This window comes from Talpa europaea, assembly GCF_964194135.1.
Source record: "Talpa europaea genome assembly, chromosome: 11".
NCBI classification, from domain to species: domain Eukaryota; kingdom Metazoa; phylum Chordata; class Mammalia; order Eulipotyphla; family Talpidae; genus Talpa; species Talpa europaea.
The window spans coordinates 61,039,139-61,065,586 of NC_140078.1; the positions used below are offsets into that span (position 1 = coordinate 61,039,139).

The window sequence follows — 26,448 nt, forward strand, 5'->3', positions numbered from 1 at the left end:
GCCCACTGGCGGCCATGAAAGAGGAAGTCCATAAATAAAGGTGTTGAATAAATGGATAAGGAATGAAATATTAATGAATAAACAGCTCAAGATGAATGTCTCCCTTATTCATTTGTTTTCTTGCGTGGTTGAAGTCTTTGGAGTTATTCCGAAACAAGTGGCTTTTACCAGGAAATAAATATCAAGGTGACACTTACTGCAGCAAGACTAGGAGAGCAGAGGCTATTCTTACTAGAATAAAACAGTCATACACGCACACCTCTGCACGACTGCCATTCGTCTTTTCTATCAGGGGCATAGATGATTCCAAGAATATGAAGCACTTTCTGGATCTTCCTCCCCTATCCCCACAGCAAGACTATTCACAACAGAAAGGAGCCTCGAAGGAGGACCGGGCCGCTTACCTGGATTTACAGTGATAAATTTGCTATCTTCGGAAAATCGGTCCCCTCGGGACATAGGCTTTTTCGATGGCATTTCCGGCTTCTTGGGCTCACTCCCTTCATAATGTTCCTCTGTGACTGTGGGGGGCACTTGGGTGGAGGTGACCGAATGGGGGTCCAGGCCTGGGTCGGCATCCCTGGTGGCACCGGGCTGGTCTGTGGGGCCGGCACTGTGGTTGCGCCCAGGTATAGTCTGATGCCCGCCCTTCTGGGCAGGTCTACTGGGAGATGAGGGGGTGGGGGCGGGCTCGGTCTGGTTCCGCTCCTGGGTGGCGTGGGTCCCCTCACTCTTTTCCTTCTTCTCAGAGTCCTTCTCCCCCTCCTCCTCATGCTCCCGCTCCCCATCCTCACGCTCGCTTTTCTCGTCCTTGTTCCCTTCCTCCGCACCCTGGCTGTCCTTGGTGGGCGCCGAATCACCGTCGGGGCCGGGGGAAGCCAAGGCCTCTGTGGTGGCGAGGACGGGTCTCACGGCCTGTTTGCTGGCAGAGGCGGCCGTCGGGAGGCGGGTGGGCCACACAGTGCTGGGGAAGGAGGAGATGCCGCCGCCGCTGAACCCCAGCCCGGCCAGGAGCGTGCTGGTGACCACTGAGGCCACGGTGGCCTGGCTGCCACTGGAGGAAGGGCCCATCCCAGTCGCCATGGACACAAACGAGAAAGGGATGCCCGACGATGTCCAAGTAGAAGACCCGGAGCTGATGGGGGCCATGTCTGCCGAGGAGGCAGGAGACGCTGTGGGCTTGAAAGGGTCACCAGGCGAGGTTGAGGGAAGGGACAGGGCAAGAGAAAGCAGAGACATGTCAGCCATTAGGACTGGAAACGAGACCCAGGTGGTGACACTCAGAGGGTTTTATTCATCCTTTACCATACCCACGGGGGTCCCCAAAGCATGGTGTGAAAGTGGACATGAGGGGAGCCCTGCATGACCATGTCTGGCCTTACAATTACTTGGAGTGCATTCAAATTTGTAACTAGCACATCAAGCCAAACTTTTCACTAATATTGCTCAGGATGAGGCTAAGTGGCAAAAAAGTAAGTAGCATTAATATTGGCTTAAAGACAAATGAAATAAGCAGTCAATTGGCAACATCAGATGGTCAACTGGGGGGGCAACAGAAGAGGCAGGAGCCCTAGCTTTTTCATGCGTCAAGGGTGCTATGGAGAATATACAGCTGTTAGATGGTGAAATGCCCTGGGGATCTGGTCTTCCACCTGACGGTGAGGAGGTGATGGACAAAGAGGGGAAACACCCCACCAGGTCTGAAAGCAGGAGCCACACTGCACTGTGGCTTCCAGAACTGGCTTCCAGTCCATGTAGGTGGGCACTAAACAGTGGCTATTCCTTTCAGAGTCTCCAGGTTTACCTATGCCCATGTGGATGATGACAAGAACCAGAGTTCCATTTAATAAGTGCCAATTATATGCCAGGACTTTCCGTGATACGATGGAGGCACACACGACCATCACCATTTTATAGGTGAGGAAATTGAGGCATGGCGATGTTAAGGGACAAGGGCAAGATGGGGTGTGTCTAAAGCTGAACTCATGCTTCCTATTATACTGAACTGTCACTGGCATACAGTATCTTAGGAAAGAAGTAGTTGCTCTGAGCTGTTCATATAATTCTAGCCTTATAATCTGCTGCACAGGATCCAGATTTCACCCCATTAATTATGCCATTCAGAACACTGAGACCAACTTAGATTTCATAACATCATCAATTTTTACTCCGAAAACTTGGTTGTGTAAGGGTGAGCAAGTTAGCAATCACATTCTGAAGTTGGTAAAGGACATGCCAGATGCCACATAAGATAAGGCACAGGAGTCAGAAGTCAGAAGGTCTGGGTTTGAGCTGACCCCTCACTTTGCTCCCTAGCTGATAACTGGGCACATTGATCTAAGTCACTAAGCCTTGATTTCCTCATCCATAAAATGGAAATAAGAGTAAAACCAATCCTGTGGGATGCCACAAGAAGTAAATAAAATCATCCTAGGTTTCCTAGAAACCTAGGAAATGCTGGGTAAGTTTTATGCTATAGTTGTTATCGCCAGTACTGTTCTAAGTATGGTGACTGTTAGTTGCACTAGAAACGAGGAAACTTAGATGTTAATTGAGGCTCCAGAAATGCGCAAATCCACATAACTTTGGGCAAATGACAGCCTCCGAATGCAGCAGCTGTCAAATGCAGGTCTCGGAACAGATCTTTTACATTCTTACATTGTGTGATCCCGCAGATAACAAATAATTAAAAATCTAGAGAGTTTTTACCTCGACAAATTATGCAGTATAACACAACTGCTTTAACTCTGTTGCCCAGCTTGTTTTCATAATTTATTCAACTAGAGTGAATAATGTTCCTTTTTTCCTGTACTTTAACCGGTTCACATCAAGCAGTATAACAACATCATACTGCCACCGTGTGGTGACAGTTTTAAATGCATGTGAAGTAACTCTTCAGCCCCAGACTACCATTCTGTACTTACCACTCCTGTTTTAACAATTCTGGTCCCTTGGAATATCCGAGTGGTATTAGCTGAAAAACAAAGAGATTACATTGTTAGGTATGTAACTCTGTTATTCCAACAAAATTTTACTTAGATACACAAATTTGAGTCACATATAATTTCCACAAGTCATGAAATACTCCTTTTAAAATTTTTTTTTTTTTTTTTTAACCAACCATTTGAAATTGTAAAATTCTTCTTAGCTTGAGTCATAAAAAATTGCAGAGGACTCTATTTTTCCTCTGGGCCATAGTTTTCTAACTCTTATTAGTTTAAGACAATTTAAAAACTTTTGTTTTCTACTGAGGTTAAATACAGTAAAAATGAACAAAACTGAAGAAGTGTGGTCTCATTACTCTACTTCTGCAAACACCTGTGTTCTAGTACCCATACTGAGCTGTGGACATTCTCCAGCACCCATCCCCTGCTTGCTGTCAATGCCACATTCACCCCCTAAAGGTGACCACCATTCATTCTGACTTGCTGCTGTTTTGCCTTCTTTTGCGCTTGTATGTATGGAATCATATATTCCATTTTGGTTATATATTTTTTAAAAAATTATACAAGAACTGGGGTACAGGCCAGAGACACGGGAGGGTGCGAGGATTTACCAGAGACAGAACGGGGAAGTGGGCGTGACAGGAGAGGTCTCCACACCATGTGGGAATCTCCCTGGTCAGCTGGGGATAGAATCCACGCTGCAGAGGCTGCGAACAGCTTCCCAGAGCTGTGCTCAATCCCCTGTGCCACCGGGGAGGCCCTGGTTATAATTTCTTATAGTTTGCTTTGAGTGGTTATGGTATGAATCCTAGACTTAGCTTACCTTAAATTAACATTTTACCACTTTCTTAAAATATTGTGCAGTACAATAATTGATATTTATTTGCCTGCCTCATCTATTGTGTACTGTCATCTTTCATTTCTACTTATGTTTTATGGGATAAGAGGGGGTCTTAGTGGTGGGTGTGGTGTAGCAACAACACCTGAAGGGGGCGATCCTATACCTCTAAATCATATACAGTGTTGTAAACCAGTGTTATCTCAACTAAACATGTCAAAATAAAACCCCATAAAATTTTGCTATTGTTGTTTTAAGTCAAATTCTTTTGTATCTACCCCACATCACCCTCTTTGGTGTTTTTTCCTTCCTAAATTTCTGATCTCCCATTTTTATCACTATTAAACAACGTAACTTGAAATGGTTTAGAACTGTGGTCAAATACACATAACAAAATTTACCATCGAGTCATTCAGTGCACAGTTCAGTGGGGTCACATATATTCACACTATTGCGCGGACAAAGTTCCATAATGTTTTCATCTAGAAAAACTGAAAGCTGTACCCTCTGACCAAACAGTCCCTGGGCCCTGGCCCTTGTGGCCGCCATCTTCTTTCTGTTTCTATGAGTCTGACTCCTCCTGAAACCTCATAAAAATGGAACCAAACATGACTGTTCTTTTCTGACTAAATTACTTTACTTAGTATAATATTTTCATGGTTTATCCATGTTGTAGTGATGATCAGAATTTTTTCCCTTTTTAAGGCTGAATAATACACATACACACACCACAGTTTGTTTTCTCTTTTGAAAGGCATGTGTCTTTCCACCTTTGCTACTGTGAGTAATGCCCAATAGTGTAACTTAATAAAAAAAGGATCAACCTGCTTCTTTGTGGTTATCTAGAAAAAACAATGCTATAAAAGTTTGTTTCCTATATATACATGGCTCTGAAAAATGAGCAAACAATGCTAATCACCAAAATAAATAACATTTATACCTGCTGCGGTTCTGACCTAAACCAGAAGCAGCAAGTGACCAGCATGTATTTTTGTTTGACCTGCCAAGCTTTTTTTGAAAACCCAATTTGCTGCCAACATCATAAACAGTAGCTTTTACCTTAAAAGAAACCCCAATTTCCTGCTTACCCTGAGTAAAAAAAAAAAAAAAAACACACTATCTGGCCAAACCAAGTTCACCTTCCTGCAGAGTCGCATTCGGTTGGAGCTGAGCATCCATCACCCCCTACAGGTGAGCCAGGGTCTCCAATTTCTTACTGAGCACCCTCCTCTCAATCATACATGGACACCTGAGTTTTTTGCGAGTCTTGACCTAAAGATGTATTCATTCATTTTGAGGAGTTGGAAAGTGAAATGCGCAAGGAGACATAGGTGGAGAACAGACCAATCTAGAAATCAATACCTGTTCAGATTCCACATAAAATAAGGTAGCCTCGTCTCCCCGAGACTCAATATCCACCATCCTTAGTTGCACGAGGATCAACAGTGCACGGCCTCACACAGGTCTGCATACCTCCCTTTGCTGAGACAGGAAGACGGTTTCTAGGAGCCCCACTTCTCCTGCCTTTACAAAGACTCTAATCAAGGGCAAGACACTAAAGAGCCACTCCATCAGCAGGGCGCCTTTCCATTAATCGGGAGCAATTTCCACCCGCGTCAGGTCTAGCCATGCTGACTAGGAAATTTTCATAGCATCTTTCCCATCAGGGATACTTAACCTGGGGTCTCCAGGTCTCAGAATTCAGGGTGCGGGGGAAATCACATCTGCATGCTCACTAAGCGCCTACTAAGCGGTGGTTCTTCTCCCTTCCATCATAAATGCAGACAGCAAATCTCAGTTGTAGTCACAGGACCTGTGACTTTGTCTATGATTGAAATCAGGTATTTTCATACTGCCTTATAGTTTGCAGTGATTTTGGACTCTCAGAAAGCACAGCAGCTAACATACCCATCACTTATCATTTAATAGTTTAATGAAAACGTACATCTACTACTATATTCCAAATTTGCTTAAAATATTTTGACAACTGTATCTGAACATAATTGGTTGCCTTGCCTATGTATTTTATGCACTCATTAAAAACTCTTCTGAGAGAGGATCCTTTGGCTTTCCCAGGCTGCTACATGGGTCTGTGGTACAAAGAAAGAGTTCAGGAACCCTATATTCCATGACCATAGAGAATTGCAAAAAGGCTTTAAACACGATGTAATGCACCTTTTCATGTGTTGAAGAATGCGGACATGGCAATATTTACTCTTCAGGGTGGTCCATGTTAGTAAATGAATGACTGAATTTCGGAACAAGAAATCTGTACACTGCTTGCACCTAAGTGAATTTTTGCAAGATACTAGACCACCCTTGGACATCATTTCCCCATCTGTAAAATAATACCTACATTCCAACTGCCACAAGGTGAGGTTCAGATGCAATCATTTATGTGCAAATGCCTGTAACTGTGAGTTATTCCTCAGACAGTGCCCACCATTATATTTATCACAGTAAGACAAATAGCACACATTTATTGTTATGATATCTAGAACACAGTATTGATATATTTACTATAAAAAGATCACTATTCCAAGTGGCATGAGGAAGTACCAGCTTCCTTCCTGATCCACATCCAGATGTAAACTTTACCACTGGGAAGCCTCATTATGCTGAACGTGGCTTCTGTGGAATTCTCTAAACTTGCTTTCTTTCCCTTTTAAAATTTAAGTCCTAGTAGCTGATCGATTTTGCACATTGGCCTTTCCTGCTCATAAATGCCCATGTGGCTCACCAGAAAAGGTTTAACTTAATCACCTTGATTAAGATTTGGATTGACACCGCCTCCTGGAAGCTGTAGGGAAGATGCCAAAGCATTGTGGGGAGGAACGAAGAATCTGTGCTCTTTTGTCAACATATGGGGACAAACATCGATATTTGATTAAGGCAACTCATGTCCACTTCTGAACAAAGAAAGTCTGTAGACAAGTCACTGTGATTGGATATTTTAAATATTCCATTTCCCTGAATTTATAGCTGACAAGGCCTTTTTGAATTACATTACATTACAAACATTTAATTTTTCAAAGTCTATGCAGAAGCCAGCAAGTTGAGGGGCCTATTAATCAGGAGAAGCAATTCTGCAGATTCCAGGCTCTGGGTTAGAGCACATGGGAGGGAACAGTTCCCAGGCCTGAGTCTCAGTGAACCCCCAACCTGGCCTTCCCTTCCTTCTCGCCTTGGCTGGCACAGATCCTGTCTAGACCTGAGGTCCCTTCTCAACATAGGCCAAGGGGACCACACATTCAGGGCACAGGTAGACACATGCAGTGTGATTTATTTGTGGGGAAAAAAAATGCAGTTGTGTTCATTTCAATTAGTTTAAATGGAAGGATGTGATCAAGGTGAAGATTAGCAAAGAATATTAAAATATAAACACAAAATTATAAAGCTAGAAGGAATCCTTGGAGGGGAGCCAGGCTGAATGGTTTCTTACCTAGGATCATCATGTATTTTTTTTTTATGTCAAATCTAATAAAAGGGAGGCGTTTATAGTCGGAACCAGGCATGATGCTGATTACTTAACACGTGTGTGTGCCTCACACTATGGCATTTTACCAGGACCTGAGAGACTAGTACTGTTAACACCAGCACATTTTGGATTAGGAAACTATAGGTCAGAAGTTAGGGAACCTTCTCCGAGTGACAGGAACACCAAGGGGCAGCCAGGACTCAAACCTGGGCCCTCATTCCAAGGTCCCAGTTCTAAACCAGCACATATCACCCAGGCCATCTTGTTAAAATTCAGATTCTGGTGGTATAGGGGGTTAAAGTTCAGAGTTATCAAGCAATCGCCAGCCACTGCAGCCTGAGTTGATCCCCAGCCAGAGAGCTACCCACATGGCACAGCAGACCACTCCTGACATGCCCACCGCTCCCGTCAGCAGTATATTTCAGTGAATCTGCCTGTTCTGCTGCCCACTCTGTCTCTGGTGAGTTCTCTCACCACCACCGCCCCCACCCCTGCACCTCTGGGGTGCATACACCCCAGTTTTTGTATGCATAAATAAATAAAAACAAATCTTAAAAAGCAACAACAACTCAGATTCCTGGTTCCCACCTTCAGCAATTATGAAGCCATTGGGCTGGGAGGGGCCCAGAAATGTGCATTTCTCACAGGCTTTCAGATGAAGTGGCTGCTGCTGGTCCCTAGCCTACAAGTTTTACAGTAGGTGCAAAATTCACATATTCCAGGGGTAAGGTTCAAAACTTCCTAGTAACCGACTCAAAAAGGTCAAGAACCATAAACTAAAAAGGTCATGTGTAGGTTTCTCAGGGAGGACAAAGGCTGGCAGATCAGGGCCCAAGGCCTGGTCCCCCACTCCAGGCGGGTGCGCGTGCAGGTCACAAAACCAAATTGCGAACTCCAGGTCACAGGATGGCTGCCTTGCTTTGTAAATATAGTTTTGTTGGAACCAGGACTAGGATTACGTTGTTGCAAGTAAGACAGGTGGATTCTGTCTTTATTTAAAATTCTGGTATTTTGTTCATTTTTTTTTTAAGATTTATTTATTTATACCAGAGCTGGGGCACAGGTCAGAGATACCACAGGATGAGAGGATTCACCAGAGACAGAGAGGGGAACATAACAGGCAGACTGACTGAAATACACTGCTGAGGGGAGCAGGGGGTGAGACAGGAGAGGTCTGCCGTGCCATGTGGGATCCTGGCAGGCGGGAATCAAACTGGTGCTGCAGAGGCTGTGGACAGCTTGACAGCACGGCGCTCAACCCGCTGTGCCGCTGGGGAGGCCCTGTTCATGAAGTTTTTGCTTTGAAAAATATTTTTTTTAAATATTACACATCTCGGTCACTGGGATTTTTGGTGCACTTTTAAATTGTGTATCGAGGTAAAACACCCTACTTCCTCACCTGAGTGCAGGCTCTGGGATGTTATACCAGTGACTAAACCAGCAGGAACGAATATCTCAAGCTCAAGGACCCTCAGGCCAGAGGGGAGACTGGACCTGTTTGGATGTCAGCTACTGGGTAATGCTAGAAACCCAGAAAGACTCCCTGAGAGTGGGACCCGGACGTGCTTTTGTGATGTGACAGTGACAGGCAACGGGTGGGTGGAGATCCAAATACTTCTTTCACCACAGTTGAAAAGTAATCATAAAAACCCAAATCAACACTTTGCTTTTCCTCCCACTTCTGGCCTAGGAGCACCCCCCAGCCCCCATATGAGAGGCCTACATTCCCAATGCTTCCCAGGTGTGATGGAAGACCCCACACTGATTCTCAGGCCAGGCTTGCTTTCTTTTGTCCAAGCACCTTGAGAGGAAAACAGACAAAGCATAAAGAAGGAAGGGGTTCAGGGCCACCTCAGGCCAGACAGTGGGGAAACCGGCCTCACCTTGAAAGAGCATCGTCTGGCTGAAGTCGCTGCGCATGTCGTTCCGACACACGGCCTGGACGCGGAACAGGTAAAGGCTATCAGGTGAGACATGGCTAATGGTGGCTTTCTGTTGGTGAAGAAAGAAGAGGTGATGACTTGTTGGGAGGCCAAAGCTAAAGTGATGGTAAGGGGCACTGGTAGGTTTCTGGATACCTGGCGGAGCCTGACAGATACCACGCCCCCCTACAAAAGGTTCATTATGAAAGGAGAAGCATTCAGAAATAACCTTGCCTGGGAATTCACTTTCAAATAGACAGGAGAAGGGAAATAGCAAAATCAGCCTTGGATTCTTATTCTTGACTGGTTTCGACCATGTCTTCTACCCTTCAGGGACTCACAAGCTTGGGCTTCTTCTTCTTCTTCTTCTTCTTTTTTTTTTTTTTGTGGGACTCTCGCCAGGGCCGGGGAACGAACCGGCGCTGCAGAGGCTGTGGGCAGCCTCGCTGCCCAGCGTTCAACCGCTGCGCCACCAGGGGAGGCCCAAGCTTGGGCTTCTTTAAAATACTTTATAAACTGTATGTCCTAGATGTCTTCTAGAATTATCAAGCACATGGAATTTCCAGATGCCAGCAAAGTTTTGAATATCATTAATAAAATCTCCAAGTATGTATTTCTTTGTAGTTTAAAGGCCCAGTGGCTTCTCGACCACAAAAGATATGGGGCATGATACTAGGAAGAATGCCTGGCTGGAGGTGAGGTGGCTGAGATCTAGCCTTGAAACCCTGCTTAGTAGCTTAGTGATTCTTAGCCAGCTGTCGTCTTCCATCCTCTGCACCCTTGTAAGAGAACTAGATAACAAAGGCCAGGCAAGCCTTGTTCACAGATAGTCCATATTAAGCAACAGAAGGAATACCACTGGTGTACCACATGGGTCAGGCAAGCTACAGCCCACAGGCCAAATCTGGCCCTCCATATGTTTTTGTAAATAAAGTTTTATGGGTACACAATCAAGCCTATTATTTATGCATTGTCTAATGTGCTTTCACCCTCGATTGGCAGGGTTGAGTAGTTGCCACAGAGAGACCTTATGACCTGTGAAGCCTAAAATCTTTACTATCTGACCCATTCTAGAAAAAGTCAACCCATTCCTGGTGAAACATCACCTGCTAAATCCAGATTCCCATTCCTCAAAGCTTTATTCCAAGAGCCTTTTAAAATTGGGGATTAGAGACTACCTAAAAAGCAGGGAGTATTTAACAACAAGAAAAGACTGATTTTCAAAGATTTCCTAAAGGATGAGTGTCCTGTCATCCAAACATATATTCTGGACCAAATAGAGAAAGCAATTATGTGTGCTTAACCATTGAGTGGGTTTTCCCCACATAGCTATTAAAAACCTCTGACCAGGTATTAAAAGGTAATTGTGGTCTAACCTGCTGCTGTTGCCTAGAAAACAGCTTCCTGGTAAGAGCTGTGGGTGGGAGCCATGTTATTTAACTGTTAGCTTCCGTTTTCTCTTTTGGAAAAGGTAGGTAGTAACACCCACCACAGGTTTATAGTGAGGATGTGGAAGAGGGTTGTAACTGGAAAGTGCTACATAAATATTCTTTTAGGTTTCTGGGTCACAGTAACCATAAGTTAGAGAATAGCTTTGTTGCCACTAAGTCAGCACTCTTGACTTCTTGAGGAATTAAAATTAATTTTGTGTGTCCCCAAAGAAAATAACCAACCTTCGAAATTCTTATAAAAAAAAGAACTTGCTGTCAAAGCATGTTATTGTCTACATCTCTCTCTTTCTCTGAAACTAATTTATGCCTCGTTCTCTAAACCTCTGACCCAGTCTTCTGTTCAGAGCAAAATTTTCGCTCCATCTATGCAGGGATTTATTAGAATTTGCTGCAAGGCAGTATCTATTCATCTTTGCATATTTAATTATTTTCTACTTAGAACAAGAAACTGCATAAGCATCTCGATAGTTTCTGCTGATTAATGCAAGCCATCTTTACTTCAGAAAGAGAAAAGCCCCTTATGGACTTCCGGTAGTGACAAGAGAAGGGTCAAAATACATCATAACCTTGGGTGCCTTTTAAAAGAGTCCTCTGATTTTGTGAAGCTCATCATTCCCTAATGTGGCCCAGATAACAATGTCTAATAGGAAAATTGAAAATATAAATGGAAATGAAGTAAAAGAATCTTCATCTAAAGGAATTCAAAGAGTATTATTCTATAACTGATTGAACTGGCCCCGGGGACTCTGAATTGGAGGGAAAAAGTGATTAACAGCCATGAAGACTCCTACTCGGTGCTATTGCTTTTCTCACGTGCATATACAATTGCAGGCTTCAGGGTTCCAAAGCCTCCCTTTGATGAACAATAAACACGAGCTTTCAAACCCAAATGTGTGTCACATTAAGTTTCTGTGCAAAGAGTTACAGACTAGTGCTTGTGAGGGTTTGCTCTTAAGGGGGAAGATGGCTTCTCAAACATCTGTTGTTGGCCTCTTTGGGGGCTGGCCACTTAACATTTATGTCACTTTTAAGGTGAGAAGTTGAATTGGGCATGGATAGAATACAGAAGGAATACCACTGGTGTACTACAAGGGTCAGGCAAGCTACAGCCCACAGGCCAAATCTGGCCCTCCATGTGAGATCAGACATCACAGTGTCTGAGATGGGGTCAAGCGGCTAATGGGAATGTACGAGGCAGAGCCATTGTGACGAGAGGGAGTGGAGAGGACCCGGCCAGCTGGTGGTGAGCGTAGCAGGAGTGGGAGGAGAGGAAGAGGAATAATGGTAAGAATAACAGCTTGTACTTATGTAGTGCTTTCTAAGAGCCAGGACCTGTTGGACATTTGCATAATTTAATATTTACAGGAACCCTACCAGATGAAAAGGACTTAATGGAGGCTATTTTTTTTTTAAACTAATGAAAGAAAAAGCAGTCAGTTTTGAAGGGCCCAATTATAAAGAAATTGACTAGTTTTGCTTGGTGGCCTGGTCTAAGTGTCAGGGCAGGATGGAGCCTGGCAGACTCAGGGTACAGTCCACTGCTCTGCAGCCCAGCCCATGGCAAGTACAGGCATGTGGGGCTGGGGACACAGTGGTGTCCAGCAGGGAGGCGCAGCAAGGAACCCCATAACTGAAAGAGCAGCAAGCACCCCACTGGGAAAGGGAGATTTTACCAAATCTTTGTCGCTGTCCTTGGTAAATGTCTTCTCCTTCTCGTCCTCATTCTTGGTCCAGCTGTAAGAGATCATGTAGTTCATGATGGGTGGGTGGTAGATGGTCTCGGGCCGGCTCCAGGAAACCTGCAGGGCTGTCTGGTTCAGGGGCTGCACCTTCATGTGGATGGGTGGAGAGCTGCAAACTGAACACACATACGGACAAGCTCAGGGGGCCTCCAGGCACAAGGCATAGTCAGTGGCTAACCCGTGTCTTCTTCAAGGTTCCAACTTCCAGTAGGTGATATCCTAGTACCTGCCCATACTCCCTTCATTAAGCTCCTCCTACTGCTAACATTTGCACATCTGTTCTCCCTCTCTCCCTTTACACCCCCCCAGTTTCCCTGCTGTCACTGAAAGCAAGTTGCAGATGTCTTGACAAGTGACTCCTAAATACTCTGGGTTGTATCATCTACAGAAAAAGGCCAATCCTCCATGTAACTGCAGTGGACTGTGCACCCCCCAAATTCACATTAAAACGTGATACCCATTGCCATGGTATTAGGTGAGTGTTTGGGAGGAGGAGATCAGATTATGAGGGTGGGGCCTCCTGAGTGAGTATCCTTATAAAAGACAGCCCATTCCACTGTGGGAGGACTCAGCAGGAAGAACACTGTGAACCAGGAAGCAGTCCCACCAGGCAAATAATCGGCCAACACTTGGATCTTGGATCAACCTCCCACCCCCAACTTCTGGAGCTATGAGAAATACAATTCCGTGCTCTGTAAGCCACCCAGTTAGTGGTTCTTGTTACAGCAGCCTGAGCTAAGAAATCAATCATGTTTGGCCAACAAAGGGCTGCGTGTCAGATGGGGGTCCCCACACGCTGTGTCACACAGCCGTGTATACAGCCAGGTGTACCATCCAGGTGTCAGTAATTATACCCTACGATGTCACATAACAATAAAATCGCCTAAGGACTTATTTCTCAGGATGTATCCCAGCGTTAAGTGATGCATGGCCACCTAGGTTGCCATTATCATACCTAAGAAAATAAACATTAATTTAGTAATATCATGTCACACAGTCAATACTTGAATTTCTCCAAATATCTCTAAAAGTTTGTGTGCAGCCCCCTCCCTCTCCCCACCCCATCCTATGCTGCATTAGCAGTCACCTGGCTATTTATTCCAGGATGGACTTTCGGAGGAAGCCAGGCCATTTGACTTGTGGAATGTGGACTAACTTAAATTGTAGATGAAATTTTATTGTGAATAGATTAGTGTGCAAACAACTACAACTTAAAATGAGACTCTAGGTGATTTAATAGCAAAGGTACAAAAAAAAGGGATGACTTTTCTCTGGACCAGAGAACCTTGTGTGATTATCCTGAGGTGGGGGGTAACGAGCAGCCAGGCTAATGAGCCTTTTTTGTCTTGTGGCTGGAACGTTCTGCATCTGTCTAGGGGTAAACCTATTAAAGGGTTGAGACTAGCTAGTCAGAATTGTGCCCTTTCCTAGGGCCTGTGGTTCTGGTTCCAGGGGCTTACCGTCTAGGGCAGTTTTCCCAACCTCGGCACTACGACCTCTTGATCAGACCGTTCTTTGCTCTTGGGAGGTGGGCTGACCTGCGTATGTAGGATGTCAAGGGGCATGCCATGCCTCTACCCACTAGATGCCAGTAGTATTTCCCTCCCAAGTTACAACAAATAAATATGTCTGCAGAAAATGTCAAATGCCGGGGGAAGGATGTTCCTGTTTGAGAACTACTGGTCCAAAGGGAGGAGCTGAAGATTCACCCAAGGATCACATATGTGGCCCTAACACTGCAAGCCAGATGGGACAGATGGAGGGGAGGTATTTTCCAAGCTTGCTTCTGGCACCTCCTAGGGCCTAACTATACACCAAAGAGCTCCCCATAAGCCAGACTCCCCAAGAGCTCAAGCCCAAGGCAGTCCTGGGGAGCACAATAGCTTCCCTGCCAGAGGAGCACAGACCCAGATTTAGGGCCTGGCTGCTGGAGAAAAGCAGAGATTGGTTTTGACAGGGAGGTATCCTTTTGCTCTTCAACTGCCAAGCTGCGCTTCAGTGGAAGAGACTGGCTTTGGGCGACTGAGACAGGAGGAAGAGATAAATTAATGAGGCATTCCCATTGCCCTGCAGAACCCCGGGAGGCATCACGATGCCTGCCAAGCAAATGCCACCAGAGCTGGGACATCAAAGAATCTGAAGGGGGGCTTCCAGAAACACTGGAGGGGAAGCGACAGAGTGTGGGCACCAGGTGGCGCTAATGTACCATTTTTAAATACCCCAACTTAGTAAGTGCCTTATAGTTTCTGGAGATAGCAGCACAGAAAGTGTGTGTATTGGGGGGGTGGGGGGTGGGGGGTGTATTGGGGGGGGTAGATGAGGGAAGAAGGAGGGGGAGATCAGGAAAAGATCTACACCCCAATCTTCCCAATGCACCAAAGAAATTTGGAGATTTATATACTGGGAAATTTCCATCTCTCATGCTGATGACCAGATCAGATTTCCTGACTTTTTCATCGCTTCCCACCTCCTACCATATGCTTATTAATCTTCCTTATTCTGAAGCCATCACTTCCCTGCTCCAGTTAGTGGTAAGCTGTATAGGGATGAATATCACTAACAATTACATCATAATCACATAAATAATTCCATCACCCACGTGCAGATGTACCCATTCTTCTTACTTATTCTTTGAAACTAAAATAGCTATGTTTTTCTTTACTGATTAAGATGATTCATTTTAAGACTTTAAAAAAGAAACCTAACTAGTATAAAAATGTAAGAAAAAAGTAAAAAAAAAATCATTCTAAATCCCACCACTCAGAGATAATTATTGTCAACTTTCTGGGGACTGAACATCCAGATAGCTCTGCATATATATGTAAAAGTGCATATACAAATGGAAACTGAAATGTTATAACACAGTAACAGTTTTCTGTTGTTGTTCTGCTTTATTCAATATGTCTCAAAATATTTCCCTGTCAATAAACTGAGCTTGGTATCACTGCTTTGAATGAAGCTTGGCATTATATATCTCAATGTACTAGAAAATACTGTGTTAAGCTGGCAATGGAGGCAGGCCCAGCTTCACACAAGGGATCACCCCTTTGTGTCCCAGACCGAACATCAGAGTTTATCAGGGGTTTGCACCTAAAGAGTACCAAGTCCTGACCTATGGGGAGAGTAGCTGGAACAGGAATTTTTCTCAACTCTCCTTTGCCCCCAATTCCTGACAGGGGAGGGTTTTCCTGGGCCAGCTTTGGAGGAGGTGCCTGCAGATACCAGAAGGACTAGAACACGGCTGGGGAAACTTTTCCTATAAAAGGCCAGAGAGTAAATATTTTTGGCTTTGCAGCCATATGATCTCTGTTGAAAAGACTCAGCTCCGCCTTTGAAATGCAGAAGTAGCCTAGGCAATACATAAACAAATGAGCTTGCAATGTCCTGTGATTTTCATGTGTCATGAAATATTCTTCTCCTATGATTTTCCCCAACTGTTTACAATTTGAAAACCATTTTCCAGCTCATGACTACAAAAAGTCATGCTGATGGTGGGTAAGTTTTGACTTGTCAACTTTCAGGGGGTCCATGGTTTGCTGACTGCAGACCTGGAAGATTAAGGGAGGCCAAATCCTTATCTGAAATATATTTATCAACTGCACCATATTCTGAATACCAAATTCTGCTCCTCAGGACAGTCTGAGAGGCCCATCGTTTACAGAGCGGAGATTCTCCCTAGTACTTAGTACCATGCAGAGTTATATTCCTGGCTTCACTGACCACCTAGAATGAATTCTGTCTTCCCACCAGAATGTGAGCTTCATCCTCCAGGCTTGTTTGTTCCAGTATTCTTGGTTCTGAGACACAGCCTGGTACACAGTGGGTTTTTAATAAACATTGGCTGAAAGAACTGGGTGGATGAAATAAATCTTAGTATATCTGGGTCCTCAGTTCCTGTGTGACTAGACCCTCTTCCACATTTCCAGCACCTTCACTTCCCACCCTTCCTTCTCACTCCCTCATCTCTGCCTAATCCCCACCCACACTGGCCTCCTAAAAGGTGGGGCTTCATCATTAGCTCCCCTTCCAGAGGTCAGATTCCAGGCCGCCTGAGCTCCCAGAACAACTCTGTCTCTCCTCAAAGTGCCTGTCACACCACATCCTCATGATCAGTCCACCCCTCTGTTTAACTGGATTGAAAGTATTTTTACAGCAGGGAATAAACTCCCTATCGCCAGTGTCTGTGACAGGGCCTCAAGTTTTGCTGACGAAACACAGGAAAGCATTTTGCTCTTCAGTCAGGACCACTGATAAAGTTCCCATGTACAAAATCGGTGCCACACAATCTATTCCTGGGTCACCCTCAGGAGCTCCAAGTTGATGCAAGGAGTCTGTCCCGATCTAATTCACACCTTCACTAATGGATGCCTTGCCAACCAGAAAATGTGTTCCGTCGATGGAAGTGACAAAAATCCCAGCATGCTTGGTGGCTGGGGGAGGTGAGATGACCAATGCTCCCAAAGAACCTCATGCTCCAAGCTTTGTTCTTTTCAGTGATGGAAATGCTTCCTTGAAACGAAACCACCCTCAAAATTCCAAACACAAAAACAGATAAAAGCGGCACAGTGGAATTTTATAGAATGGTTTGGGAAAAGTGGCACAGCATCTTCCCCTTATTTTTAGGGGATATGCTCAAAACCCTCAGTGGATACCTGAAATCATGGATAGTTCTGAATAATTTATATACTATATATGATCCTACACATACATGCTTATGATAACGTTTAATTTGTAAATTAGGCACAGGAAGAGATTGACAATAACTAGTAGAATAAAACAATTAGAACAATCTGCTATAATGAAAGTGATATGAATATGGTTTCTTTCCCTCTTAAAATGTCTTATTGTAGGTAATATTTTCAAACCACGATTGATTGTGGGAACTGAAATCTCAGAATATGTAACTATGAACAAGGCGGGACTACTGCATAATAATAAAGTATGAGCTTTGCAGCCAGGCTCATATAGTCTCTTGTGTTTGCACTGTAAAGTGGCTGACTAGTACTCAGCAGATCCTCTTCACAGGGTGGGGGTGAGGATTGCAGAGAACACTATGGTGAAACCAGAATTTGTGGGCCTTGGGCCCAATGATATACACAAGCAAGTCTCTGGGCCTATACAGTGTTTTTGAAAAGGACAAATTTTCATAGAAAGACAACTTTTACAACTGGGCCTGCATTTATAGATAGCAGTGGTTGCCTGGAGCAGCATAGTAACTCCCCACCCTATAAACTGAGAGTATGTTAGCTCTGGTTTGCCACACTCCCCACCACTCCACACTGTCTTTATCCAGCCTGCTTCACCCACAAGTGCCAGGTGGCCCACGATTGTTTGCCTGAAATTAACACCAAGAACACTGCTGGAGGCACATCAGGTACCCCATACCCTTGACAACCCCTGCAACTGCACCTAACACAGGGGAGCCTGCCAGAGCCTGATAAATCCTTATACATAAAATTGAAGCTTTTTAACCATGTGGGAAGTGCCATACCCAGCTCTCTAAACAAATATCCCCTCTGAGGTGCTCCTGACATCAGCCTTCCCCTTCTCAGGGGCCTGATTACATTCCCACCGGGGTCTGATTGCTTTTCACAAGCATCTCAAATGATGCTCTCAGTGCCAGCTCTGAGAGTTTCTGCCTTCATTCTGAACCACCTTTAATTATGATCCCAGACTTTGTTAAATAATGAAGAGGCATCTAGCAGAGCACCCAAGGTCCTCTGATTCTAAATCAACGTCAAGGATGTTTTCTCAGCAATACCAGAAGGAAAAGATTGGGTCCTTGCCCCCACCTCCAATCCTCTTCATTTGGGGACATGGATAAACGAATGTGGTAATTCTATCTAAAAGTCGGTCTAACTTCCAAGTGCCTTAAAGCATTTGGACAAGATCCTCCAGGGCCACCCTCCTTCAAGTTTCACACCTGAGCCAACAGGTTAACTATCGAGCAGGAATCAGAGATGGCCCTGCTTAAACGCTGCCATTCGGTGCTGTTCACTCTTTCACAATGCTCGTCAACAGAAGCCAAACTGCTGCCTTTGGGGGGTGGGGGGAGAGGCATGACATCATATACCACACAGGGTGGGGTCTGAGGGAAGGGCCTGCCTAAGTCAGCTGAGGACGGCAGGGAGATGCCTCCCCCTGGGACCTGCCTGGCAGGAAAGAGGGAAGGAGCACTATCTCCTCTAACAAGCAGAAGGGAACTATTCAAGAGGAACACAGCCGTGAGCCTTGCCTCGAACAGCTTAAATGCCTGTCATTTCTTTATCGCCCCAGCTCAGCTCAAGAACCCTTGAATATGGAGTCCTTTAGGGGAAGTTTCCAAAGAAATCGCCTCAAGGAAGGATTTCTCTTTTTGAAGGGCTATATCAAAGAGGTCTAGGTAAACACGAAATCCCCAAAGCAGACCACATTAAGACTGCAAACCTGGAATCTTGGTGCTTGAGGGGCTACCTCCTCTGTCTCCACCCAAGGGCTCATGAAAGGGAAATCACTCTGACAAAGGTGTCAGAAACCACAAGGATGAAATGCAAACAGGACCCAGCTCTGGCATTTTTGGGATTTACAACACTGTAATAGTGTCCAGTTGGAGTTGTTTGCTGTCAAGCACATGCCAGAGGCCAGACCCCATGCATTCATCTCAGACAATCCATAGACAACAGACAGACAGGCAGTCAGACACACACCTGAATCCAAGAGGTGGGTTCAACTCTCCCCGTTAAAGATGGATGAGGACATTGGAGTCCAGAGAGGCCAAGTCACTGGGCTGGGTCAAGGTCACAGAGCAGGAGAAGGGTTCAGAACTGGAACTCGGTCTCTCATATTCCACACCAGAAAAGTGGGGAATGCACAGGGGTGATCATGTATGTTCTATCCACTTACACCTCCCACATCTGCTTTCCTATCTGCAAGATAAAGATGTGGGGAAGCTTCCTTGGTGCTTACAAGGAGAGAACAGCCCTACACAGGTGCTCTGTATCGCTCCTGCAGCCTCACGTCCATGGCTTCCAGGGCAGGTTACCAAACCTTTATGCAAACTTCCTTCCTGTTCTCTTTTCTGCCTCTGGTCTAGATCTCTTTGATTTAGCCTTTTAAAGAAGAGAAATTCCTCCCTGAGGTCATTTTTTGGGAAATTTCTCCTCCTTATTCAAAGACTCTCAAGCTGAGTTGGGGTCCTTTCTATTATCAATGACAAATGAGAAAGAGAGAGTAAGAGAGAGATAGAGAGGAAGTGGGAGAGGGAGAGAGGAAAGGTGGGGGGGGGGTGGTTATCTCTTGACAATTTCCAAAGCAGCTTCCAAGTCCTCAAGACCCTCTAAAATCGATGCATCCAATCACCAATTCCCCCCATCAGAAATGCAAACTAAGCTCATGCTCTTTTAATCTATCATGGGGATGCTGGAAATGTATGCAGTAGGGCCAAAATTTGCCACCCCCAAGGCCCTTCCTCTGTGCCCTTCAGCACTGACTTTGCTAACACTAATGGGTCCTCTCTGATGAATCTGGCACTGGGCTGAGTGAACATATTTCACAAATTACGTCATCAAGTCTTCACGGTAATTCTGTGGGGCTGCTGGTTCCATCATTTCCTCTGTTTTAGAGACGAGACTGAGACCCAAGCCAGTCATTCATTCACTTAATCACTCAGGAGTCAGACTGATTCAGTTCTGGACATACCAGCGGCATGATCCTGGGTAAATGCACGAATGTGTGCTGACATACAGAAAGTGTGTGATCAGGAGGAGCTACTGTTAAGTAATTATTGAGCAACTGCTATATGCCAGGACCTCGAGAAGGAAGTAGGAACAAAGATGAACACAGACTGACAAGGCCCCTAAGATCTTGAGATTATAGCCCAGAGGGGATATAGTCTATTAAACACTTAATCTTCCTCAAATAGAGTTCTAATCTTGGGATCCTTAAGGGATCTGGACAGAATTCACAGAGATTTGTGAACTTGAATGGGAAAAAATGTATTTTTATTTTTATTAACCTCTAAATTAATATTTACTATTTCCTTATATTTCAAATGTTGGCAACAAACCACAGAAGGTGAGCAGGTCCCCTTCAGGTGACTGACCTGAAGGTGAGTGTGACATCAGTAGAAATTACTGATTTATTCCTATTAGATTACTGTTGTTGTCAATATCTGAAGTTTTCCCCTTCACACTCATTATTTCAAAATTACAATGATTATTAGACCTGCTGCTAGATTTTATCATCCAATGCCTTCATCGAGCTGATAAATTACTATTTCATAATTTAAAAAATTATGATACCATTGGAGGCTAATTGGCTTCCTTTGCAACTACACTACTTTATGTATCTAAAACCATCAGTATGAGAATTCATGGGATCTGCCAGATGGCTAAGGGGTGCATGGCACCACAGAGGTTAAACATGCTCTGCACCAGGCATGGAAAAGTTACATGCTTTTAAGGAAATTATTATAGCAAGTCTGTAAAAAAGGCTGAGTAAAGGGACTTAGGAGATTTGGGGAGGGGGGAGGGTTGGTTAGGAAAGATTTACTGAGCCAAGTGATATTTACACTGAAATCTGAACAAGGAGTAGGTGTTTATCAAGTGAGCGGGGAGGAAGGAGGTTTGGATATGTCAGACAGAAAAACCAGCCTGTGAAGGCACTGGGATGGGAAAACTGAAAGGAAACTCATGCAGTAGAGGATGTAACCAGTTATAGATAACAGGAAATACATATTTGTCTCTGCCTCCACTTTGCGGCACAAAGTTCCTAAAACCTATATAATTTCTTAAGTGATACGAGCAGTAGGACCATCTTTTCTTCTAATATGGCCACTCTGGACTGCTTCTGGGTGCAGGCTGGTCACCACAAAGATCAAGCCAAGATTAAAGTCTTGGAGTTTCCAATTCCACCCCCATGCTCCAAAGAGGGGCAGGCTGGAAATGGAGTTAATGATCAACATGGCCAAATGAGGAATTCTTCACTAAAAAACCCAAAGTACAGGCTTTGGAAAATTTTTAGATCGGCAAACTCATCCACATACCAGCAGGATGAGGCACCCCAACTCCCGGAGACAGAAGCTCCTGGGCATCCAGACCTTCCCCCTCACATCTCTTCATCTGTATCTTTTATTCTTTAATAAACTAGCAAAAGTGAGTGTTTCCCTGAGTTCTGTGAACCATACTAGCAAACTAATGGAACCAAAGAATAGTGTTGTGGGAATTGCTGGTTTGTAGCCAGACTAAGTAGAAGTTATGGGTAACCTGGGGTCCGTCCTACTACCTGTGGCTGGCATCTGAAGTGGGTAGCAACAGTCTTGGGGGACCGAGACCTCAATCTGTGGAATCTAACACTATCTCCAGGGAGATAATGACAGAGTGGAGTCAAATTGCAGGACACCCAGCTGGTGTTGCAGAGGATTGCAGAGGTGCAGGTCTTCCCACCCCCACAACTAGAAGTGACCAGAAATACGAGAAACACTGTGCCTGTGTGAATGTAAAGGAGGTCACAGAAGGTAGAGAACTGGGGTGTCCCTACTCAGGAGGGATAACTGGGTTCTTCTCATGCACCCATGGAGTTCTTTTCTACATCACAATAGCATCCTGACTATCCCCACGAATATGACTGGTGTGCACTTCAGTTTCTCAGCCTAACAACTGAGTTTCAGGCACTCTGAGTGGCAACTGTCATGGAAGACAGCAGCTTTGAAAACTCTTAATCCATCGGCTGGCTTTTCCGTGCTTGTAACAGAGCCGCCAGCGTCAGGGAAGACGGCGGCAGAAACATGAATCTCCAGGCTTCCAAGCAGACGGTTTTGATTCCCACATGATGCTATTCCTGATCTCTCCTACCTCAGAATCATTTTTTCCCCAATGTAATATCCCCCTTCCTCTGAGAGCTTGAGGCCTGAGGAGGTGTCCATGTCCTGGGCAGGAAGATGCATTGTTCAACTCGGCGCTAAGGGAGGTCGCCAAGTTCAGAACGATGCATCTTCCCAGCCCAACGTGACAACAGCTGCTTCTGGGACACTGGGTGGGAGGCTGGGTTCTCTCCACGGCCCTTCCCTCCCTTTCAACTTGAAGATTTCCTGCCAAAAGGGCCAAGTGGTTCTACCTGCCTTGAACTGAGAACAACATCCTTTCCACACATCCTTTCCTGGTAACTTCCACCTTTGCTGCTGCCCTGCTCTAGGCAACAGTTCAACTGAGGGTCTGTACTGAGACCAGGGCACAGACTCATGGTGTCAAATGTCAAGCACCCTTGTAGTTGAACTTGATCTACTACCCACTGCAGAGATGTTACAGACCCCTGCATTATGAAGAAGCACTCAGGGTCCCATAGCTGCTCAGCAATGCGAGGCTACTATCTAAACACCTCCGAGATCTAGGAGCCGTCTTTATCACTGATCCAATGACCAGGTCCAGAGATCAACCAGTGACCCACACTGATGGGTTGAGCCAGGCTGTTACTTAAATCACTGATTCCAGATGCATATGATCCCACAGGTCAGAATGCCCTCCTCTTTCAGTTTGTTCCTTAAAGCAATTCTTCTCTTAGAATTAGGTGTCACCACGGCTTAAAAGAAGCGCCCTGGCTCTCTCCTGACACTCACCTTATTAGCTTGGAACCACCTCTGATTACTCCTAAACACCTCTCTTATTTGTTCTCAGTTCTGGCTCAGAGGGCCCACAGGATGAGGCCCACTGTTTGGAGTGCAACCGAGTTTCCACACCCAGATGTGGCATCTGCACCTACCAGATTATAGGGGTACACCTATGACAGCTTCTGAATGCTAAGTTCCAGGGGCTGCCACACCTGGGGACTGGCTTCACTGTGCCCCTCCTGGGCTCGGTCAAGAGGACTCAAGAAGACAGCAGGAGCCCACTAAATGCTGGTGGAGAACAAGCTGTGAAGAGGTCATGCCCCCACAAGCCCCAGCTGGAAATCACCCACTCAGCCCACGGAGGGGACTGAGGAGCTGGTTACCTCTGGCCTATGGATTATATGTTCTGAGGGGCTCAGCTTTCTAGCTGGCTGGCAAAAAACAAGTTTCAAATGGTCAGCACGCTCCTTAGTGGGATGGTTCCTCTCTTCTGGGCAGCCTTTCCTGGTGCCAGATCCAAAGCTTAGAAACGGCAGTGCCCTGTGCACTCGATAATACCTGCTTGCAGTTAGTGTCACAGTACAGACAATGTCTTTTCAACATGGGTATAGAGTTGATGTGGAACAGCCAACACACGCATTTTGGTCCAAGCTGGTGCTTTGGAATCACAAACCCAGACAAGAGAGGGCCCGGGGGGAAGCCAGCAATCCTAATGACCACTGACTGTGCTGAGGAAAGAGTAAAAGGAAAGAGAAAAAGACACCCGTGGGCCTTTACAGATGCTCTTTGATTCTCAGGCCTCAGGGGCTGTGGAGGTGAGACCGTTTCTTAAGCCATCAAAAAGCACAGGTACTGTCCATGCTCCTTGTACCTGAATAAAAACAACCTCAACTAACCCATGTTTGTTCTCGGAATAATCAGTGGGAAGAATGGAGAAGATAATCTGTCTCCCTGCTCTATTCGTCCTGTGACTCCAAGGAGTTGCAGCAAACATCTCAGAGCTTTATGCTTTGCAGGCTGTGAACGTTAGTTAGCAAGAGAAAGGGGAGGTGCATCGCTCTGGGAGGAAATATGCTGTTGGCCTTTATTAATTTCCAGATTGCTGTTCACAAGCACGGCTGAGCCTATATAAATAAACCCAATGTCAGTGAAGATTTTTCCAGAGAGCAAAGAAAGCTGAAGTGTAGGAGGGTTGCTAAGTTGGCCTTAAAGATCAAACTCTGCCTACCTGCCCAGAGCAGAGGACTAAGTAATGAAGTAATATGTACAAAATATAAAATCCACAGCCTCTGGCATCTGTTACCAATATCAGCCCCCAGTTTCCAAGTCAGAACAGCAATTCTTTCTGGGGGGACCCCTGACAGTAGTGCCTGCCACTTTAGCCCTCCTTTCTCTGCTTTTAGGTTGGTAGAGGACAGAGAAGGGGCACTTCTGTGAGATGAATACGTTCATCCAAGTGTTTTACTGTCAAAGTGGAAGAGAGCAGCCCAAATCTCAAGAACCTCTCTGGTTCTAGGTACTGGGAGTGGTGTGGCATTCAACGCCAATGTCTGGCTATGTTCCTCCTGCAAGAGCACCTAGCCTGGCCTAGACCATAAATGCCCCAACTGTATAAACTCTGGTGGCAAGATTCATTTTATTTCTGGTCACCTATCATGTGTGGGGTAGCTTCATCCATCCATCCATACATCTACCCACCTATTCTCCAAACCACCCACCTACCATCTATCCTCCTATCCATCCATCCACCCATCCACGCACTCATGCATCCTCCCATCTAAGTTCAATATAAGCTTGTGGGATAGTAGAATAACAAGGCATTGAGGGGGAAATCACACAAATAGTTCAAATGACTGTAAAATTCTATGATAAGTGCTTTAAAACACTATATACACAGTCAAGAAACTTCTGCAGGGAAGGAGCCCTGAGCTGAGCTATGAAGGCTGAGAAAGGGTTGATTAGGCAGGGGGCGGGGGCAGAAGGGGGTGGCACTGGCAGGGGCCTTCCAGCAGAGGAAACAGTCTCTGAGGCTGCGGGGTGGCTGTTGGTCTGCAGTGCAGGATGTCAAGGGAACTAAAGAGCCGGAGGAGGCGAGGAGTGTATGGATTTCATTGGAAAGGTTTTAACAAGTTCAGACAGCCTGGATTTGCACTTCTACCAGGAAAAAGGCATGTCCTGATTCTGAAATGTGTTTTCTAGTGACCACGTCACAGGTGATGGCTCTTCCTGAGCATACAAAGAAGTCACAAGTCACTGCTGAACTACAGACAGCAAAGAACGGTTATCTGCACAGTACTTTCCAGGTCCCAGGCTCTTCACTCTTTGCTCCTTACATTGTCTCATTTAAAGAACACAAGTCAAAGAGGGTGTATGTTATCTCCCATTCACAGAAAGGGAAGCTGGCTTTCTGGCTCTCCTGAGGACTGACCTGTGACCAAGGCTTCAGTAGCCCATGCCCAAGCACCTGATGTAATCCACCCAAGGCAAGTCAAGCACATGAAGACTAAGCCTGGTGATTCCTTTTAGGAAGGAATCCCCCAAGGTACATCAGTTTTAAAGCCCCTTCTTCAGGGGAGGAGTAATAAACTATATTGTTGAAGTTACCTGATGACATCTAAAAGAGAGGTCACTGCCTGGGCATTAATCAGTCTTTTGGAAGAGGAAAGAATGCTGAATTTGGTCAAAAAAAGGATTGTGGATCCTATCTTAGCTACCCCTTCCTGGCTGAGAAGCTCTGGGTAATCATCTGACTTTCTGAGTCTTGGACTCTTTGTCTGTTAAAGAGAAATGATAATAGTGCATTTCCCTCTTTGCTCACTGTCATCCATTCTGCATCCAAGGTGTTAGTAAATCTCAGAGGGTCTATTCCAAAATCCATCCATAGGGGATCATTTCTACCTCCATGAGGATCACCCGCACCTAACCACTGTTACCTTATTCTGCCTGGACTATTTCAATCAGTCCTACTGAGGACCTCTGCCTCAGATCCTCAGTGAACATTTCTTACATAACAGTCAAAATTATGGATTTAAAAACCTGTTCAGATCATTACAAAGCTGTTTAAATGCTTCCCTCACCAGGAGCTTTCCACTGCTGTCAGAATACAATCGTAACTCCTTAAACCAAGAAAGTCTTCCAGATTTGACCCCTGCCTGCCTATCATGCTGGTTCCTATGCCTCAGGACCTTTGCACATGACCTTTCCCTTTAAAAGCCTTCCAGGGATGGTTCCTTCTTACAACTTGTCCTAACCAGGGAAGATCTCTTTCCCACTGCCTCACCACATTATCACTCTAAAAACTTAACTTGATTTGCTGTTCTTCAAAACAGTGAAGCAATAGAGGATGAAGGTAACTGACACATGAAAAGAAATTCATGGGCTATAAAACGCGAGACAAAAGCTGATATCACTACTTTAAATATCTATGAATTATCAATATTTTCCCAAGCAATCAAAGGCATCTTATAACAATTCATATTTACATAAAGTT

The 26,448-nt window shown here is 45.1% G+C and overlaps 1 protein-coding gene across 2 annotated transcripts in view; it reads right to left on the reverse strand.

The window, feature by feature from the left end:
* PTPRG (protein tyrosine phosphatase receptor type G) overlaps positions 1-26,448 on the reverse strand; it is a gene marked incomplete at both ends in the record, with an annotated part of 658,283 nt that overhangs the window by 77,266 nt on the left and 554,569 nt on the right. For both annotated transcript variants that reach the window (XM_084246972.1, XM_084246971.1), the window contains 4 exons: positions 405-1,179; positions 2,925-2,974; positions 9,145-9,253; positions 12,308-12,492. In XM_084246972.1, the coding sequence (XP_084103098.1) occupies positions 405-1,179; positions 2,925-2,974; positions 9,145-9,253; positions 12,308-12,492 (1,119 nt within the window). The remainder of the gene's footprint in view (positions 1-404; positions 1,180-2,924; positions 2,975-9,144; positions 9,254-12,307; positions 12,493-26,448) is intronic.